General features: G+C 36.9%; 1 protein-coding gene across 1 annotated transcript in view; it reads right to left on the reverse strand.

Annotated features, from left to right (window-relative positions):
- The window catches only part of LOC140150545 (uncharacterized), a 43,558-nt gene that overhangs the window by 8,887 nt on the left and 20,246 nt on the right, over positions 1-14,425 (reverse strand). The window contains exons 10-15 of the mRNA XM_072172578.1: positions 11,757-11,801; positions 9,013-9,213; positions 7,181-8,275; positions 5,723-5,877; positions 4,296-4,395; positions 3,125-3,320 (exon numbers count right to left, since the gene is read on the reverse strand). Coding sequence (XP_072028679.1) covers positions 3,125-3,320; positions 4,296-4,395; positions 5,723-5,877; positions 7,181-8,275; positions 9,013-9,213; positions 11,757-11,801 — 1,792 coding nt within the window. The remainder of the gene's footprint in view (positions 1-3,124; positions 3,321-4,295; positions 4,396-5,722; positions 5,878-7,180; positions 8,276-9,012; positions 9,214-11,756; positions 11,802-14,425) is intronic.

Genomic DNA, 14,425 nt, shown 5'->3' on the forward strand with positions numbered 1-14,425 from the left:
TCTGTATAATTCTCATAATTTGCATTATGCACACAAATAGTGATGCCTGTTTTTTGTTGTTTTTATAGTTTTTCATATCCGATTTTAATGATAAACATTCCCTGCAGAAAAACGAAATAGCAAAACATTCCACAGTTTGTAACATTCTCCATGAACTTGACCATCTATTTTTGGCAAACAAGGGAAGAGGCTTACGCATCATACACTAGAACATGGAAACATTCAAAAATAATACAAACTAGTGCATGAGATCAAATTAATGATGCTTAATTGTTATTCTTAATATATCGATATACAGGGGAAAGACCTGGGGTTCAAGGTCTGGGGTTCAAGTCCCTGGACAGGCAGGTATGTCCCGAGTTTTTACTCTGGTATATCTGCCTATGCATATCATGTTTCCATTTGTAAAATCATGTTTAATTGTGCTAGTGTGCAATGGGTAATTCTTTCCCCTGCATCTATGTTTGGATTATTGTGTGTAATGAGATTCTCTATTTCTGAATCTGACTTGTAAATGCTAATAAAATCATTTGAGTTGATCAAGTAATCGCTTTTTATGATTTTCAAGGCAATATGCATAAATGATGATTATGCATGTACATAATTTTTCACTTCAGTAAGCTCGTCTTTTGACCAACGTTTATTATTGATCACAGTTTCTATTATATGCAGTTGACATCAAAGAACCACAGGTGCATGAACTTGTGCATTGAAGAGGATTACACTCAGGTTATTGATCGCTTCCATGCCTGTGCAGGGAGTTAAACCCCAGCGACCAGAACTATGAAGTGTTAGCACCTTGCAGGGCATAAATGGTGACCACAGATTACAAATAAATTTATTTTGCTTGACAAAGTATAAGCATGCATAATATTTCAAGTAGTGGATGAGTTGTTTTGTGTTATGTAACTCATACAAAGATTCTTATCATTTAATTGGTCAATTACTATTGAATATAATTGCTATTTATAGAAAAAGATTATTGCACTCCGTGCCAGTGCAATAGTCCATTTTCCATTGCACTGGCGGGCATCTACATGGCAACGCTGACAGACGCAGGCGTACATCACAAACGGTGACCACCTTGACTCATTAATTATAGGTGTGGGTGTCGCTTCTAAAATAAATACAGTTTGTAATATTTGTGCAATTTATTTTGTTTTCCTGGTGATTTATAAAATTAAGTGGAAGATAAAGAATTTTATATTGAGTTATATAAAACAAATATTGAATGTTTATATTTTAGGCGTTCGACAATGGTACTAGTACGCACTCATGGAAAAATAGAATTAGCTTGAATTTCCCCTGGACAAGGAACTTGTTGCTAATGGTCTTGTTGTAACCTGTACGAAACTCGGGGAGCTGATCCTGGTTGCGAAGGTTATTTGTCGAATGTCTGCCGTGTGTGCTCTTGTAGCAGCATAGACCTTGAAATGTTGTTAAATGGTTTATGGAATGACGTGGGCCGTATTGGTCAGTGACAACCTGTAAAGTGTGCCGAGGCTTGTGGATCAACGTCTAGGCGTTGTACTTTTTTTTAATACAAGTGAAATCCACAGCATCACCTTCCAAAACACCACTATCAGCACACAGATATCTGTGATCTGCATAATTCAACAAAATTCACAGATCATGTAGCCAACACTCTTCATGTGGGTGTCGACTGCAGATGACAAGTTTCAAATATTTTCAAATAAATTCGAAAATTTTCATGACCATATTTGGAATTGGCATGAAAAATGCATTACAATGAGTACAAAGAAGCCCAGTTTTGGTTTAATGGTTCTTAAAATAATTTTTGATATTTTGAGAATATTTCAAAACTTGGACTTTTTATGTTCAATCCTATGGCATGGCCAGTAAAAAAAACATTAATTAGACACCATTTCATTTGGTGTAATACAATGTAAATTGTAATTGATTCTATGTTTAATATTTTGTTTAACATTTCTCATGTGTCAAGAAGAATCATTTTGATTAAGCTTGTACTATGTTTCTCACAACAGTACATAATGGAACAGTGTCCAAGTCGTTCAATTATATTTCATCAGGAATAGATCAATTTAATGTGAGGTTCCTGAAAATACAATCCTAGGAAAGTTTTGGGCCACAACAGTAACACGCATGAAAGTCAACCCACTTACCTCCTCCAAACACTCCGCAGCTAGCCCCAAGCAATTCTTAATTTGATGAAGCTATATTTATAATGTGTACGCTCGACCACAGATATTGGAACACTCGACAAAGTGATCATGTGACAAGTGACAATTGTTAGCCTATCTCATATGTATCCCAGCTGTCTGTCTACTGACGTACATCAACTTGCATCTGTTTCATTAACTTTCAGCATTAGTTTTACCCATTTTTTTCTGTTTGTTTTAAATAGCATTGATACTTTGGCATGGTCGACGATACTCGCGGTAAGACATAAAATGTGTACGGTGCAATGTCTTTGTTCCATCTCCATTCAGCGTCTGAACCCTGGAATTATAGAAACTTTTGGGCCTCATATCGTTGGTCTAAAGTTTGCTAGATATTTTTATCTAGTTTTTAAAAATTAATAAAAAAAATGCTTAGCCCAATAAAAATCATGTGTTTTTTTCCTTCTCGTGTATGAAATAGATTAATAAACTTGTATTCAGTGTCCGAATTAAGAAAATAAAAGGGGTTGTCCCACGGACAACCAGGTTGTAATTTCTGGTTGTCCACCAAAGTTTTTGGTTGTCCATAAGCTGCCATAATCTGAAACAACTACATGTGACCAATAAAGTGGAGTAATTTATGAACAATACTCTTGAATATTTAACAATTCATCAGTTGTGTCAGGTTTGAGCAAACTACGCTGAAAAAGTGACTTTTGGCTGTAGATGTTTGGTTGTCCGCCGGACAACTAGAGCATTATTTTCGGTTGTCCGGTGCATGTTTTGGTTGTCCCGGGCGAACGGACAACCAAAACTTATTGCTCGAGAAATTAGACAAAATAATGCACTTGCGCTGATGCCAAAAAGTACTACACGTTCATTAACCTATAATCGGTTATTTTGTTCATCTTTGTTGAATGAAGAAATTTTGTAATGTGAACAGGTGCAAGTGATGTATACCACTGTTGACTAATTGTACTTACTTTAGTATTATCATCTTGTGTTGTAATCCATGTAGTACATCATGAATAGAGTGTATATCTGCCATCAGGTTATGTGCAGTTAGGATAGATGGTGATCTGTCAGATATATCATCCTGGCATATATACTTATAACGTGGTAACTTCCCGGTCTTAAACCACTCCTGGTCATAGCGATATTTGGACTGCACACGTTCACCTGCATGAGTACAAAATAGTCACATTCGATGCTCAAAATGTCATTTTAATATGAGGACTACCAAGTTACCTGAAGATTCCAACATTTTTAGCAACAACTTTGCTATAAAAATAGCTGAAAATTAAGTTGTTTCTTCCCTCCTTTTCCTGGCCTCTAAAATCTGCCAGGCTCATTTATTAGCCAGATCAGAGTGTGTACATATGACTATTGATTTGTGTCCCTTTCCTCCCAACAAGTAGTTTTAACCTATAATTCCTTTTTTAAATATTATGTCAAGTCATATTTTGAGGATCACCAAACCAAATTTTCTCAGCTTATTGCTAATACACACAGATTATCATGTGATACAATCAACCACATTTGAGTCAGTCAGACGTTGAAGAAAACCAATGCTGCAGAAAACCAATTTTGAAATGATCAATGTCATGGATTCAATTTCTTCTGCTTCAGAGATACTATCAAATTTTTGATATAGAAACAACTCATTCAATTTTGATAACTCTCAGCAAAAATTGAATATAGTCACCATGCAACTCATTTTGCTTGACCACATTGCCTTTTATCAGGGTCCTACAGTCTGTCCACATACAAGTACAAACCAAACCTGTGGCATTGGGGGTCAATGATTTGCGTCACACGCACTGCGTGTTAAAAAAATGTGATGCATAAAGAGTGTGGTGCACTCTGCAAGTACAAACTGCGCAGCAGTTGGCGTGCCAAAGAAGCATTTACACACGCATTGAACTGAAATAATTATTCTCATACCTCATACTTTGATGTGGACAGACTGTAGCCGGGGGAGGCAAATTTCACAGGGATAAGATTTCAGGGATAAAATGGGGAGTGGGACGGCAAAGAGTAAAGTGTCCTTAAAATGACTTGAAATGGGACAAAAAACTTGACAAATGGGGACGAAAATTTGGCTTTCCCCGCTCACTCTAACATCCTGGCTACGCTACTGCCTTACAAACCTACCCCTTGGGTGTCTGCAAAATGTACACACATAATGCTTAGGTGCTGTACTTTGATTGACTCCTTCACAACAACCATGCTGCCAACAATAGCATCGCTCACACTGCAAAATCAAAAGATGATTTCATATTGTAAATCAACAAATAAATAAGGAAAGAACATACTTGTCATATTTATAAAATAGCATACCTCAAGATTGTTTTATCCAATTCATTTTCTCTGCCAGTTTGGCATAAATGATCGGGGGTCGACTTTATACTTTTTTCCCGACCGGATATTAAGTTCCCCGAGACTTGAAATACAGAGTCTTCCAGTAACTTTAAAGCAGCAGGATCTATTTTTCCTATACATACATATACCAGGGATGTAAATGGGCAACATATCCATTTCCTGAAAATCCATCTGGTCCTTGGACAGGTGGTCGCGGGGTTTGTCCGGGGAATAGAGGGGTTTGTCCGGGGAATACGCTGCAGGATAAAAAAAGTTTTTTTGGCTCTTTTTATGACAAATTATCATCATCCAATTCCGGAAATGCAAAGAAATAAAAATAAAAAATAAATATTTTTTTACATATCCGGATTTTTTTCATTTATGGCCAAATTTCCGACAATTTCCGGAAGATTTACATCCCTGATATACATATTCACATTAGTAGAGGCTTTCATGTAAAACAAATGATTATGGAAACTAAGTTTATCCAATTGGTCGGTATAATGACAACAAACCACAGATTATTAAGAAAATCCCTCACAACTAGGCTAAGTTCAGCATCTGTCAAATCAGGGCAAATCATTCCACTTACGGGTCCCTCACCCACCTTCGCACAGTATTTTTTTGTGGGCCTGAGAGCACATCAGACATATCAAATTGCATTCTGAATACGAGGAATGTCCTTCTCATATCAAATAATTTTGATTTTTTTTTTGTGATACAATACAAATTTTAAGGAAGTTTATTAACAAGGCAGTCTCGAACCACAAGTCTCACCTGCTTTCGCGACCGCCTGCATTCGCGATTACTTTTGGTTGAAATGAACCTGCAACAACACATGGTGACCCCGAAATGACCTTCCAAAAATTTGGCTCTAAATGTTGACTGTACCCACCAAGTTTCATACCCATACGACAGTTTTATGGTTGCAATAGGATTTAAACTGTTCATGTGAGACCAAATTTAGACCTCAAATAACCTTTGATCTCTGCATATGACCTTGAACACCACCCAAAAAAAGTAGCTAGACTTTCTGACCATGGCTCACCTATCCTGAAAATCTTAAATCAATCCGCCTAGATCCATTCACAGGATATAGCATCCGGAGGCATTGCAAAAACAGTATGCCTTGCAGTGGAGGCATAATACAAGTGACTTTTGATAATATTATAACCTGCTACCACGCATCACCTCCAATGGCACAAACCAATTTGACTTACTTGTAGCATAAATCCTTCTTCCTCCAAGTAACCACACACACAGTTGATGAGTTCTTTTTCTTCTTCTAAATCAATGTCCTCACAGCCTTCCATACCACTGGATGTGTCTTCATGTTTAACTTCAGTCTTGCTGGATTCCACTGGCTCTTCCTTAACTGTACAACAATGCATAGAATGTCACAAATGTTATATTATCACATAGGGCAGGATTTTAAAACCGGGAGGCAAATATTTTTTACACTAATATTGTGTAAAATTTTTAAATGAAGGGCCAATTAAAGCCATTCAATTAACCATTTGTCATTATTTGCTTTAAACAAAAAAAGTGTATGGTTGTCCAAAACTGAAGCATTGCGGTTTTTGACGCAAGGCGACGATTGTGATGCTTCCACCATGGGGCAATTTAAATTCGGAAAGAATAAACAGCTAAATGTCAAACTTTATGAGTGGTAAACAAACAAACCTAACCTCAAATGACCTTTGACATCCGTATGTGACCACAGATACCACCAATACATGAAGGTGCCCATAATGCAGGTACAACCCAAGTTTGATATAAAATTGGATCGAATGAGCCTATGGTCAAGCTATTAATTTCAAATTATTTTGGAATATATTCCAATATCTTAAAACTCATAGTGAGACCAATAAATATTGGCATAAAACATCTAATTTTATCATTATTATGTTTTGGATCCAATATTTTCACACACTTGGACTCATCACAACATAATGGTTACATTTGATTTGAACTGTTCATATGAGACCAAATTTTAACCAAGTCTTTAATAATGGTATTTTACAAATTGACCTCAATATATATGACCTTGAATACCACCAATAGAGGAGGGTTCCCATAGTGCATCTATGACCCAAGTTTGATATGAAAGTGAGTTTTAAAATATTGGAAGAGAGACCTAGTCGAGTCCAATATTTTAAAACTTATAGCGAGACCAATAATATTGGGCTTAAAGCATCCAATTTTATCATTATTACGTTTGGGATTCAATATTTTCACACACTTGGATCCATCAAAACATAATACTTGTTGCAATAGGATTTGAACTGTTCATACGAGACAAATTTTAATTTACAAATTTGGTGACCTCAAATGACCGTTGACCTCAGTATATAATGCCCTTGAACACCACCAAAAGTAGCCAGAGTTTCTGACCATGACCCATCTATCCTGAAAATCTGAAGTCAATCCGCCTATGTATCCATTCACAAGATACAGCATCTAGAGGTATGGAAGCACATTCGCTTCTATTTTCACCATGCTCTCATCTCCATTCCACCTTTCTTTTCCTTTCCTTTCCTATGTCTCCTTTTTAGTTGAGACAAGAGACTCCCTTGCTTTAAAAAAAAAATAGGTTTTTTAAAATCCGGGGCACATAAAAAATCCGGAAAAACGAATAAATCCGGAAAAATCCCAGCCCTGGTATATAGATTACTGACCTGCCAGAGATGACCGTTCTGCTCCTTCCACATCTGATAGTTTGGTCTTTTCCGAAGACTTCCTACGACGGTCTCCTTTGTGTCGATCCCTGGACCTTTCATCTTTGCCTTTGTCATGCTTATGTTTGTGTTTTTTCTTATGCTTCACTTTGGCTCGCTCACTCCTGCTCTTCCCTTCTCTCTCCTTCTCCACCTTTACTTCAGTGTGTTCTTTTCTGCCTTCAGTAGATGCCGGCAATGCCATCTTGGATTTGATCTCTTGCTTCGAACTGTGCACAGGCGTCGGCGTTTCCAAAATTTTGGGCGATTCTTGAGGCAACTTGACATCATCAGGTTCCTGTTTAATGACGACATCATCAATTGATTTAGCTTCATCAAGATTGTTAATACCTTTGTTATTAGTGTCTTTACTTGCGTCTTTAATGTTGTCTTTACTTGCGTCTTTACTGATGTCTTTACTTGCGTCTTTACTGATGTCTTTATTGGTGTCATTGTTATTACTGCCCACCACCTCATCAGCTTTGGTGATAGTTATATTACCTTCCATATCCCCTACCTTTGGACCTGTTGTTTCAACAGTTTCTGTAGGCTTCTCATTATCAGCATGCTCAGGAACAGTCTCAGGTGGTTTGACCACGCCCGACCCAGACAACTGCCTTGTTCTATCTGGTGCAGATACTCTTCTTACTCTACCCTCTGCTGTCGGAGATGACCTGCTCTCTGCTGACAATGACCTTGACCCTCTACACTCTGGTGTTGTCTTCACAAATTTCCCATTAGAAGATCTGACTAATCTGGTCTCGGGCGACTTGGGTATTCTGGTCTCTGGTATTTTACCAGCTTTAGTCTCCACAGGACTCCTTGTTTCTGGATTTTTTGCTACTCTGACTTCTGGTATTTTATCACCACTCCTTTCTCTCTTTCCATCTAGTGATTTCTTCCTCTCTGCAGGTGAATTGATGGGAGGCGACATAGGTTCACGTGTTGGCGATATGATTGCCAACTCACTGGGGGCCGAGGAGCGCTGGCTGCGTGTCACTTTGGCTGGGGTTCCAGTTTCTTCACTGCTTCGTCTGCTGCTGGATGTGGTCGGGGCTGCAAAAGTAATATTGCATGCTTTGTTACAACAGAAATCCTTCACTTTAAATTACATAATGGTGCCAATGATGTGACATGAAAGACCTGTCACTGGTAGGGGTGTAAATTAATGGTTATTTGTTTGTCCATTTGAACGGATCACAAGCCAGTTGGTTAACTGTGTAAATTTACGTTAAAAAAAATCCTAGTCACTGGCGAATCATGATTTGCAACCCCCACATTTGCAAGTTTACAATGTTAACTATTGTAGTAACTGAATCCTTAAATGAGAAGTTGCAAACTTTGTTTTGTGTCAAGTATTAGATCTTGGTAATTCTCTGTCCCCAAGAACAATGACAGCAAGGGAACTGTGTTCATACATACGCTAGCAGATGCTATTATGATAGGCCAATGGACACATCAAGAAAAATTACTTGACCTATTTCATGAAAAGCACAAGTTAAAGATCAATTCATGGATAGGTTAGGTAAACAATTTTGTAGGACATATCTCTGAAAGGGGCCTTTAATTTGTTCTCTGAATTTTCTGTATCAAAAATTAAAGAAAACAATGTCCATGCTATAGTGACCCAAACATTTATTTCTCTAAATGTGTACAAATGACAATGAAGAAATTCTTTTAAGCACTGAAATTATGTACAAGTCAAAATTTCAAAATTTTCAACACAACCTTTACACCATTTTTCACACTGATGTGACAGTCATATTAGGGCGGATAATGGTCTTGTTACTTACATGTAGAAACTCTCTTTCTGCTTCTGCTGAGTACTTTACTTGCTGCTGTTGTTGTCACACTAGATGTCGCTTGTTTGATGTGATAATACTTCTTGTGATACTCCAGTAAGGTGGCCTTACGGAATGACTTGCCACACTCTGGCACCTCACACTTGTACTTGTTATGATCCAAGTCAATGATTAGCTCTTTTGGGGCAGCAACTTTATACAACAAGAGTAAGATTAGAACAAATGTTAACATTATTATCACAGGAGAAAGATCTAGGCCTCCACTATTTCCTTATACGCATAATTTCTTACAACAATGATGTGTTTTTTAAATGCCTGATCTCAGTATCCACTCAAGACAGTAAAGGTTAGCAAGTCTGCTTAACACACCAATGCCTGCAGACAACAACAAGTCAACACACACTTACCATGGAAGAAAGCGCTAACTCTGAAGTAGTTATAATGAAAGACAGAGATAAAAAGAATTTATCACGTCTGATGTCACTGTCAATTACGATCCTTGATTGGTTTACACAGGCTCAATAGCGCATAAAAGGAAGGCTGATTTATCTGATTCCGATCGGAGAAAAGGAATAGCAGAAAATGGCGAAAAATTACGTACTTTTACAAGGCAAAAATCAACTTTTCTAGGCATTGTTGACATGGTGCCTTCACGAAAGAAAGTTTCCTACTATAAAGACCTAACTTTTGAGATGGTTTGTGTTTGAAGGTGCAAAATTAACAATAAGGCACCCGGTTATACCGTCGCGTTCAGCAAGTCATCATCACAACACTTGTAAACAAACTGTGCTCCAGTTTGATTGACAGATGACGTCTCCAGACGTGATAAATTCTTTTTATCTCTGTCTTTCATTATACTTAACTTACCTTTTTCTTAAAAGTTGTTTTTTAAAAGGTCAAAATTATAATTGAATACATGAATACAAAAGCCACCTAAGTCCATGCGAAGTTATTTTGAGAGAAAAACCTGTGTATCATTTTAATTCCTTCAGTTAGATTTACCTGGTCAATATGGTAAGTTTTACGTGCAAATGAGTGGATTAACCTGTATTAGGTATGACGATTAGCATTTCAGGGACTTCGTGGGGTTCATTTTAAATTTTGGACTTAGGTGGTTTTTTGAATCATATACAAAGACAACAATGTTAGAATGAGATTACCACTAGTAAGATAATACAAAATAAAGCACACAGGTATGTATAATGTTGATAAGCATTCTGCCATGTAATATAAACAACACACTTTCCTTTATTAAACCCATTTTTTGTTTAAAAGTCATTCTCTAGCAATGAATGTGTTACAAGTGGACTTTTATACATACTGGATTTCAATCAATGTGTTACAAGACTCAAATCATGGAATTGGGTGATTCTTTCATACATGCTATTTTTCACATGCCCAATAGACACAGAGAATGAATTTGAGTTGTTCTTTCATGCATATGACAGGCCTATGTATAGCAACAATTTCCCATGCTTAACTCAATTTGGCCAAAGTATGGACTTAGGTGGCTTTTGTATTCATATATTCAATTGTATTATTGTATTAATTGATTTGTGGAGCAGTAAGTAAATCTCTGTAATTTCCTGTAAATTGACATACATGTATGTGGTAGTGATCTCCAAAACATGCTATGCAAGGCTAGGGTCATCAAGATCACCTGGGGCCTGTCATTTTAAACATGCCCTCAGCCAGTCAATAGTTGTATCCTATCTCCCTCCAACCTTATCCTCAGAGTCAGAGTGAGGTATAATAAAACAAATCCTACATGGTTTATATCTGGGAAATAAGGCAATCTTGCCAGCCCTCTGTATTGTCTATCACCTCTCACCCTGCAGGGTGACATAGCCAGTATCATGGGCAAAATAGTTTGCTCTATTTCCCATGTAACTATGTAGTATTATCTCAAGGCCTGTAAATGATTTGCATCACCAACAAAGATGTACTCCACATTTATTTACAAAATGGTCCTTGAATTGAGAAATCCTTGGATCAGGACGCTTAAGATCAGTAAAAGCAAGGGTGCTGTGTAGGAATGACTACCATAAATATTCATCAGAAAACTACCCATACTCAGATGACCCCTGATGACCTACAAATTAAAAACAAATTTTGTCACACATATTGATATTTACTCTCACCAAATCACACTGGATTAAATTGTTATAACAAATCAAACTTGTGTAAAAATCTGACCATCTTATTAATTTGACCTCAGATGACCTTGAAATAAATGTGTGATGCATAATGAAGTCAACTTACCCCAAGTGTATTTCATCGTTTAACTGTAGGATAAATGAATAATTTGACCTCAAATGACCTTCAATGTGTGTGATACTTATTGAAGGATAAATGTGCAAACTAGGGTGAAAATCCAATAATATTTACTAATTTGACCTCAGATGACCTTTTAAAATGACCTACAAATTATGTGATATAGGGACATATTGAAGTTAACTTCTACTAAGTTTCATCACTATAATCACTATAGGATACATAAATGTGCAACAATATATCTGGGGAAAACCCTAACAAAACAGGAACACACATGTACATAAATACCCCCCCCCTCAATTAACAAACCAACCAAAGGAATACATGGTTGCAATATTCCCTTATGGTTAAAGCCAGTGGATAAAATGACAAACTCAAAAAGAGAAATCAACAAACTAAGACTAAAACTACAAAGACAATAAGTACAACGAAAATCAAAGCTACACAAACTAAAAACTTACACTTTTTAGGGGCACTCAATACACCTAGTGCACTGTCTATGATCACTGCAGAATGCAAAACAAATAAAAACAACAACACAAAAAATGAACTGAACTGAAAGCAACAGTGCCTGTCAGCAGCATGGGATTAGGTAATCAATTAATTTGATGGGATGGCAAGCTGCTTGGGCATGCAAGATAGACATGTCAATGTATGAGTACATAAACAAAACAAAACCACTGAATTTAAAAAGTCAGGAAATTTTCAACATTATAAGCAAAATACAACTAGAATGTTGTGGTTTTTCGGGTTACACGATTCTCGACACAAAGCGTCGACTGCAATGCCTATTTCATCATAACATGCATCATTTTAAACCAGGACAAATTTGCTTGGGAGTTTGGGGGGGGATGCAATTCAAAAAAAAAAAAAAAAAAAAAAAAAAAAAAATGGAAAAGAAAAAAAAATAAATTTATGCAAATGAGCTACCAAATTAGCATATTTTGCAACAAAAACCTGTCAATTGCCACCTCTGCACCAAGTCGCATCACTATGCCTTATCAGTTCCGAGAAATTGCACTCAGGGACATTTAGAGGCCTGCCAACACATGAAAGTCAGAAAGAGGGACACCACTGGCAATGGTGAAGTCTTGCCTACATAATGCACAGAATATGTATTTGTCCCCTTTCCTCAATCTCTTCATGCACAGAAATTGCTGTATAACTACAACCTCTCTTACTGGCTGGTTTGTTTGCCATTCTGACGAAATTCCAGGTCAACACTTTGAAACACTGCAAACTACGCAGAACACATGAAAATGTATACGACGAATGCCAATTGCCAATGAGAAAAAAGACACAAATTATGAGATACACAATGTTGCATCAAGGAACCATGCACCAAGCGATGAGGTGCATATAGCCTCATTGTAATGTCTGATAAATATCCAATATCCTACATAAGCAATGTGAATTTAACACAATGCTAGTGATGCTTTTACATAATAGCACCACCACAAAACACCAAACCATGTCGGACAAGATTATTATTTCTTAATTTTCATTTTACGTGCAATCTTTATTAATGGACGGAAATGCGGGATGTCACGCATTTTCGGGGTTTTAACTTCGGAATGGGGGACTGTACCGCGAAAAGGGGACAGCCCCACACCTTAGTAGAACAAATGAACAATGCTAGTGCATTGAATGGTCAACCCAGGTTAAATGAGAATGAAATAAAATAAAATAACGCAGAACAGTTGGCAGGTCTGCATTTATGCAAATTAGCTACCAAATTAACATATTTTGCGATGAAAACCTAATAGAATTTGGAGACTGCTAATTGCAACCCTTCCACCAAATCACATCAGGATACACCTTACCAGTTCCGAAAAATTACACTCAAAAGCTCGGATGAACAGAATGATGGACAAGCAGGAAACACAAAACCTTTATTATCAATGAAGGTGATCTGTTCAAACAGTGTATCCCAAACAAAGCAGTCCTAAATTAACTACAAATGTGTGAATTAAAGCTGTGTACAAACTGTAAATGGACAATTGTTAAGCTTGAAAGCAAGAGTAACATGACTTGCAATGTGTGATGTCTATAAATAGAAATTGTGTACACCACAAGGATCAAACCATCGCTACATGTAGGTCTCTTGAAAACATGAGGTGCATGCATGCAATCCACCATTTCATATCAAGATCGGAAACCGCGCTATTTATCCAGTAAGCTAGGGGGTCAAATTTTACCCAAAACATCATGAATTACGGTACCCTTTTGTGCAAAAATACAGCTTATTTAGCCAATGTGAACATGGGATCATCGGTTTAAATATTTTCCTAGCATATTGAGTTAACACCTCAGCTACTTGGTTTTTCACAATAAGATACTAATGGAAAGAAATGATAAAATGTTCATAATTTTTCATCAGTTAATTTTTTTTACAGAACATTTTGTGTATGCAACTATGCATAACCCCTTCCACAGGTCTGTCTCTTATACAAGACATACCACCACATGCTTGATTGCACATTGAGCATCCTTGGCAAAAGTACCTCTCTCATCCATAATTGACCATCGAAAGTTCATCGTAGTTTATGATGCCTGTTACACATTGGAACTTCGCACTGTACATGATGCTGAAGAGGTACTTTTATGTGTGTGCGATAGGGGAAATTATTTCATGCTGGCCATGTGTTTTGAACTCGCCACCCTTAGCGTTACATCACAAATATTATGAATTTTTACACCAATCAAGTTTCAAATTAGAATATCTCCACAACTATCAACCCTAAACTAGCAAAAGTATACATTTTTGGAAAGCTGAAGGCAAAAGCAATTTAAATATACACATTTCAACTCATTGTACAGGGTGACCTTGAAGCTATACAGGGTGGAATAAAAAAAAATCCAAATAAAAAATGGGTCACTTAATGCATTGCTCATTACTAACTTGCAGTTATAAACTGAAAGTAAACAACATTGATTTGGTTAGAGGTTAGTGGGAGCCTACTGACTTTGGAAGAAAAAAAAACACAGCTGTTTGGTAATCTCGGAATACAGGGTGTCCCAAAATATGTTCAAATTTTTTTACAATTCAACATATTTTGAACTGAAACATTTTACCCCTAACCCATACAAAAAAAAGTAAGTCCATATTTAGATTCCTCGTCAAATTTCC

This window comes from Amphiura filiformis, chromosome 4 (assembly GCF_039555335.1).
Source record: "Amphiura filiformis chromosome 4, Afil_fr2py, whole genome shotgun sequence".
In the NCBI taxonomy this organism is placed as follows: Eukaryota; Metazoa; Echinodermata; class Ophiuroidea; order Amphilepidida; family Amphiuridae; genus Amphiura; species Amphiura filiformis.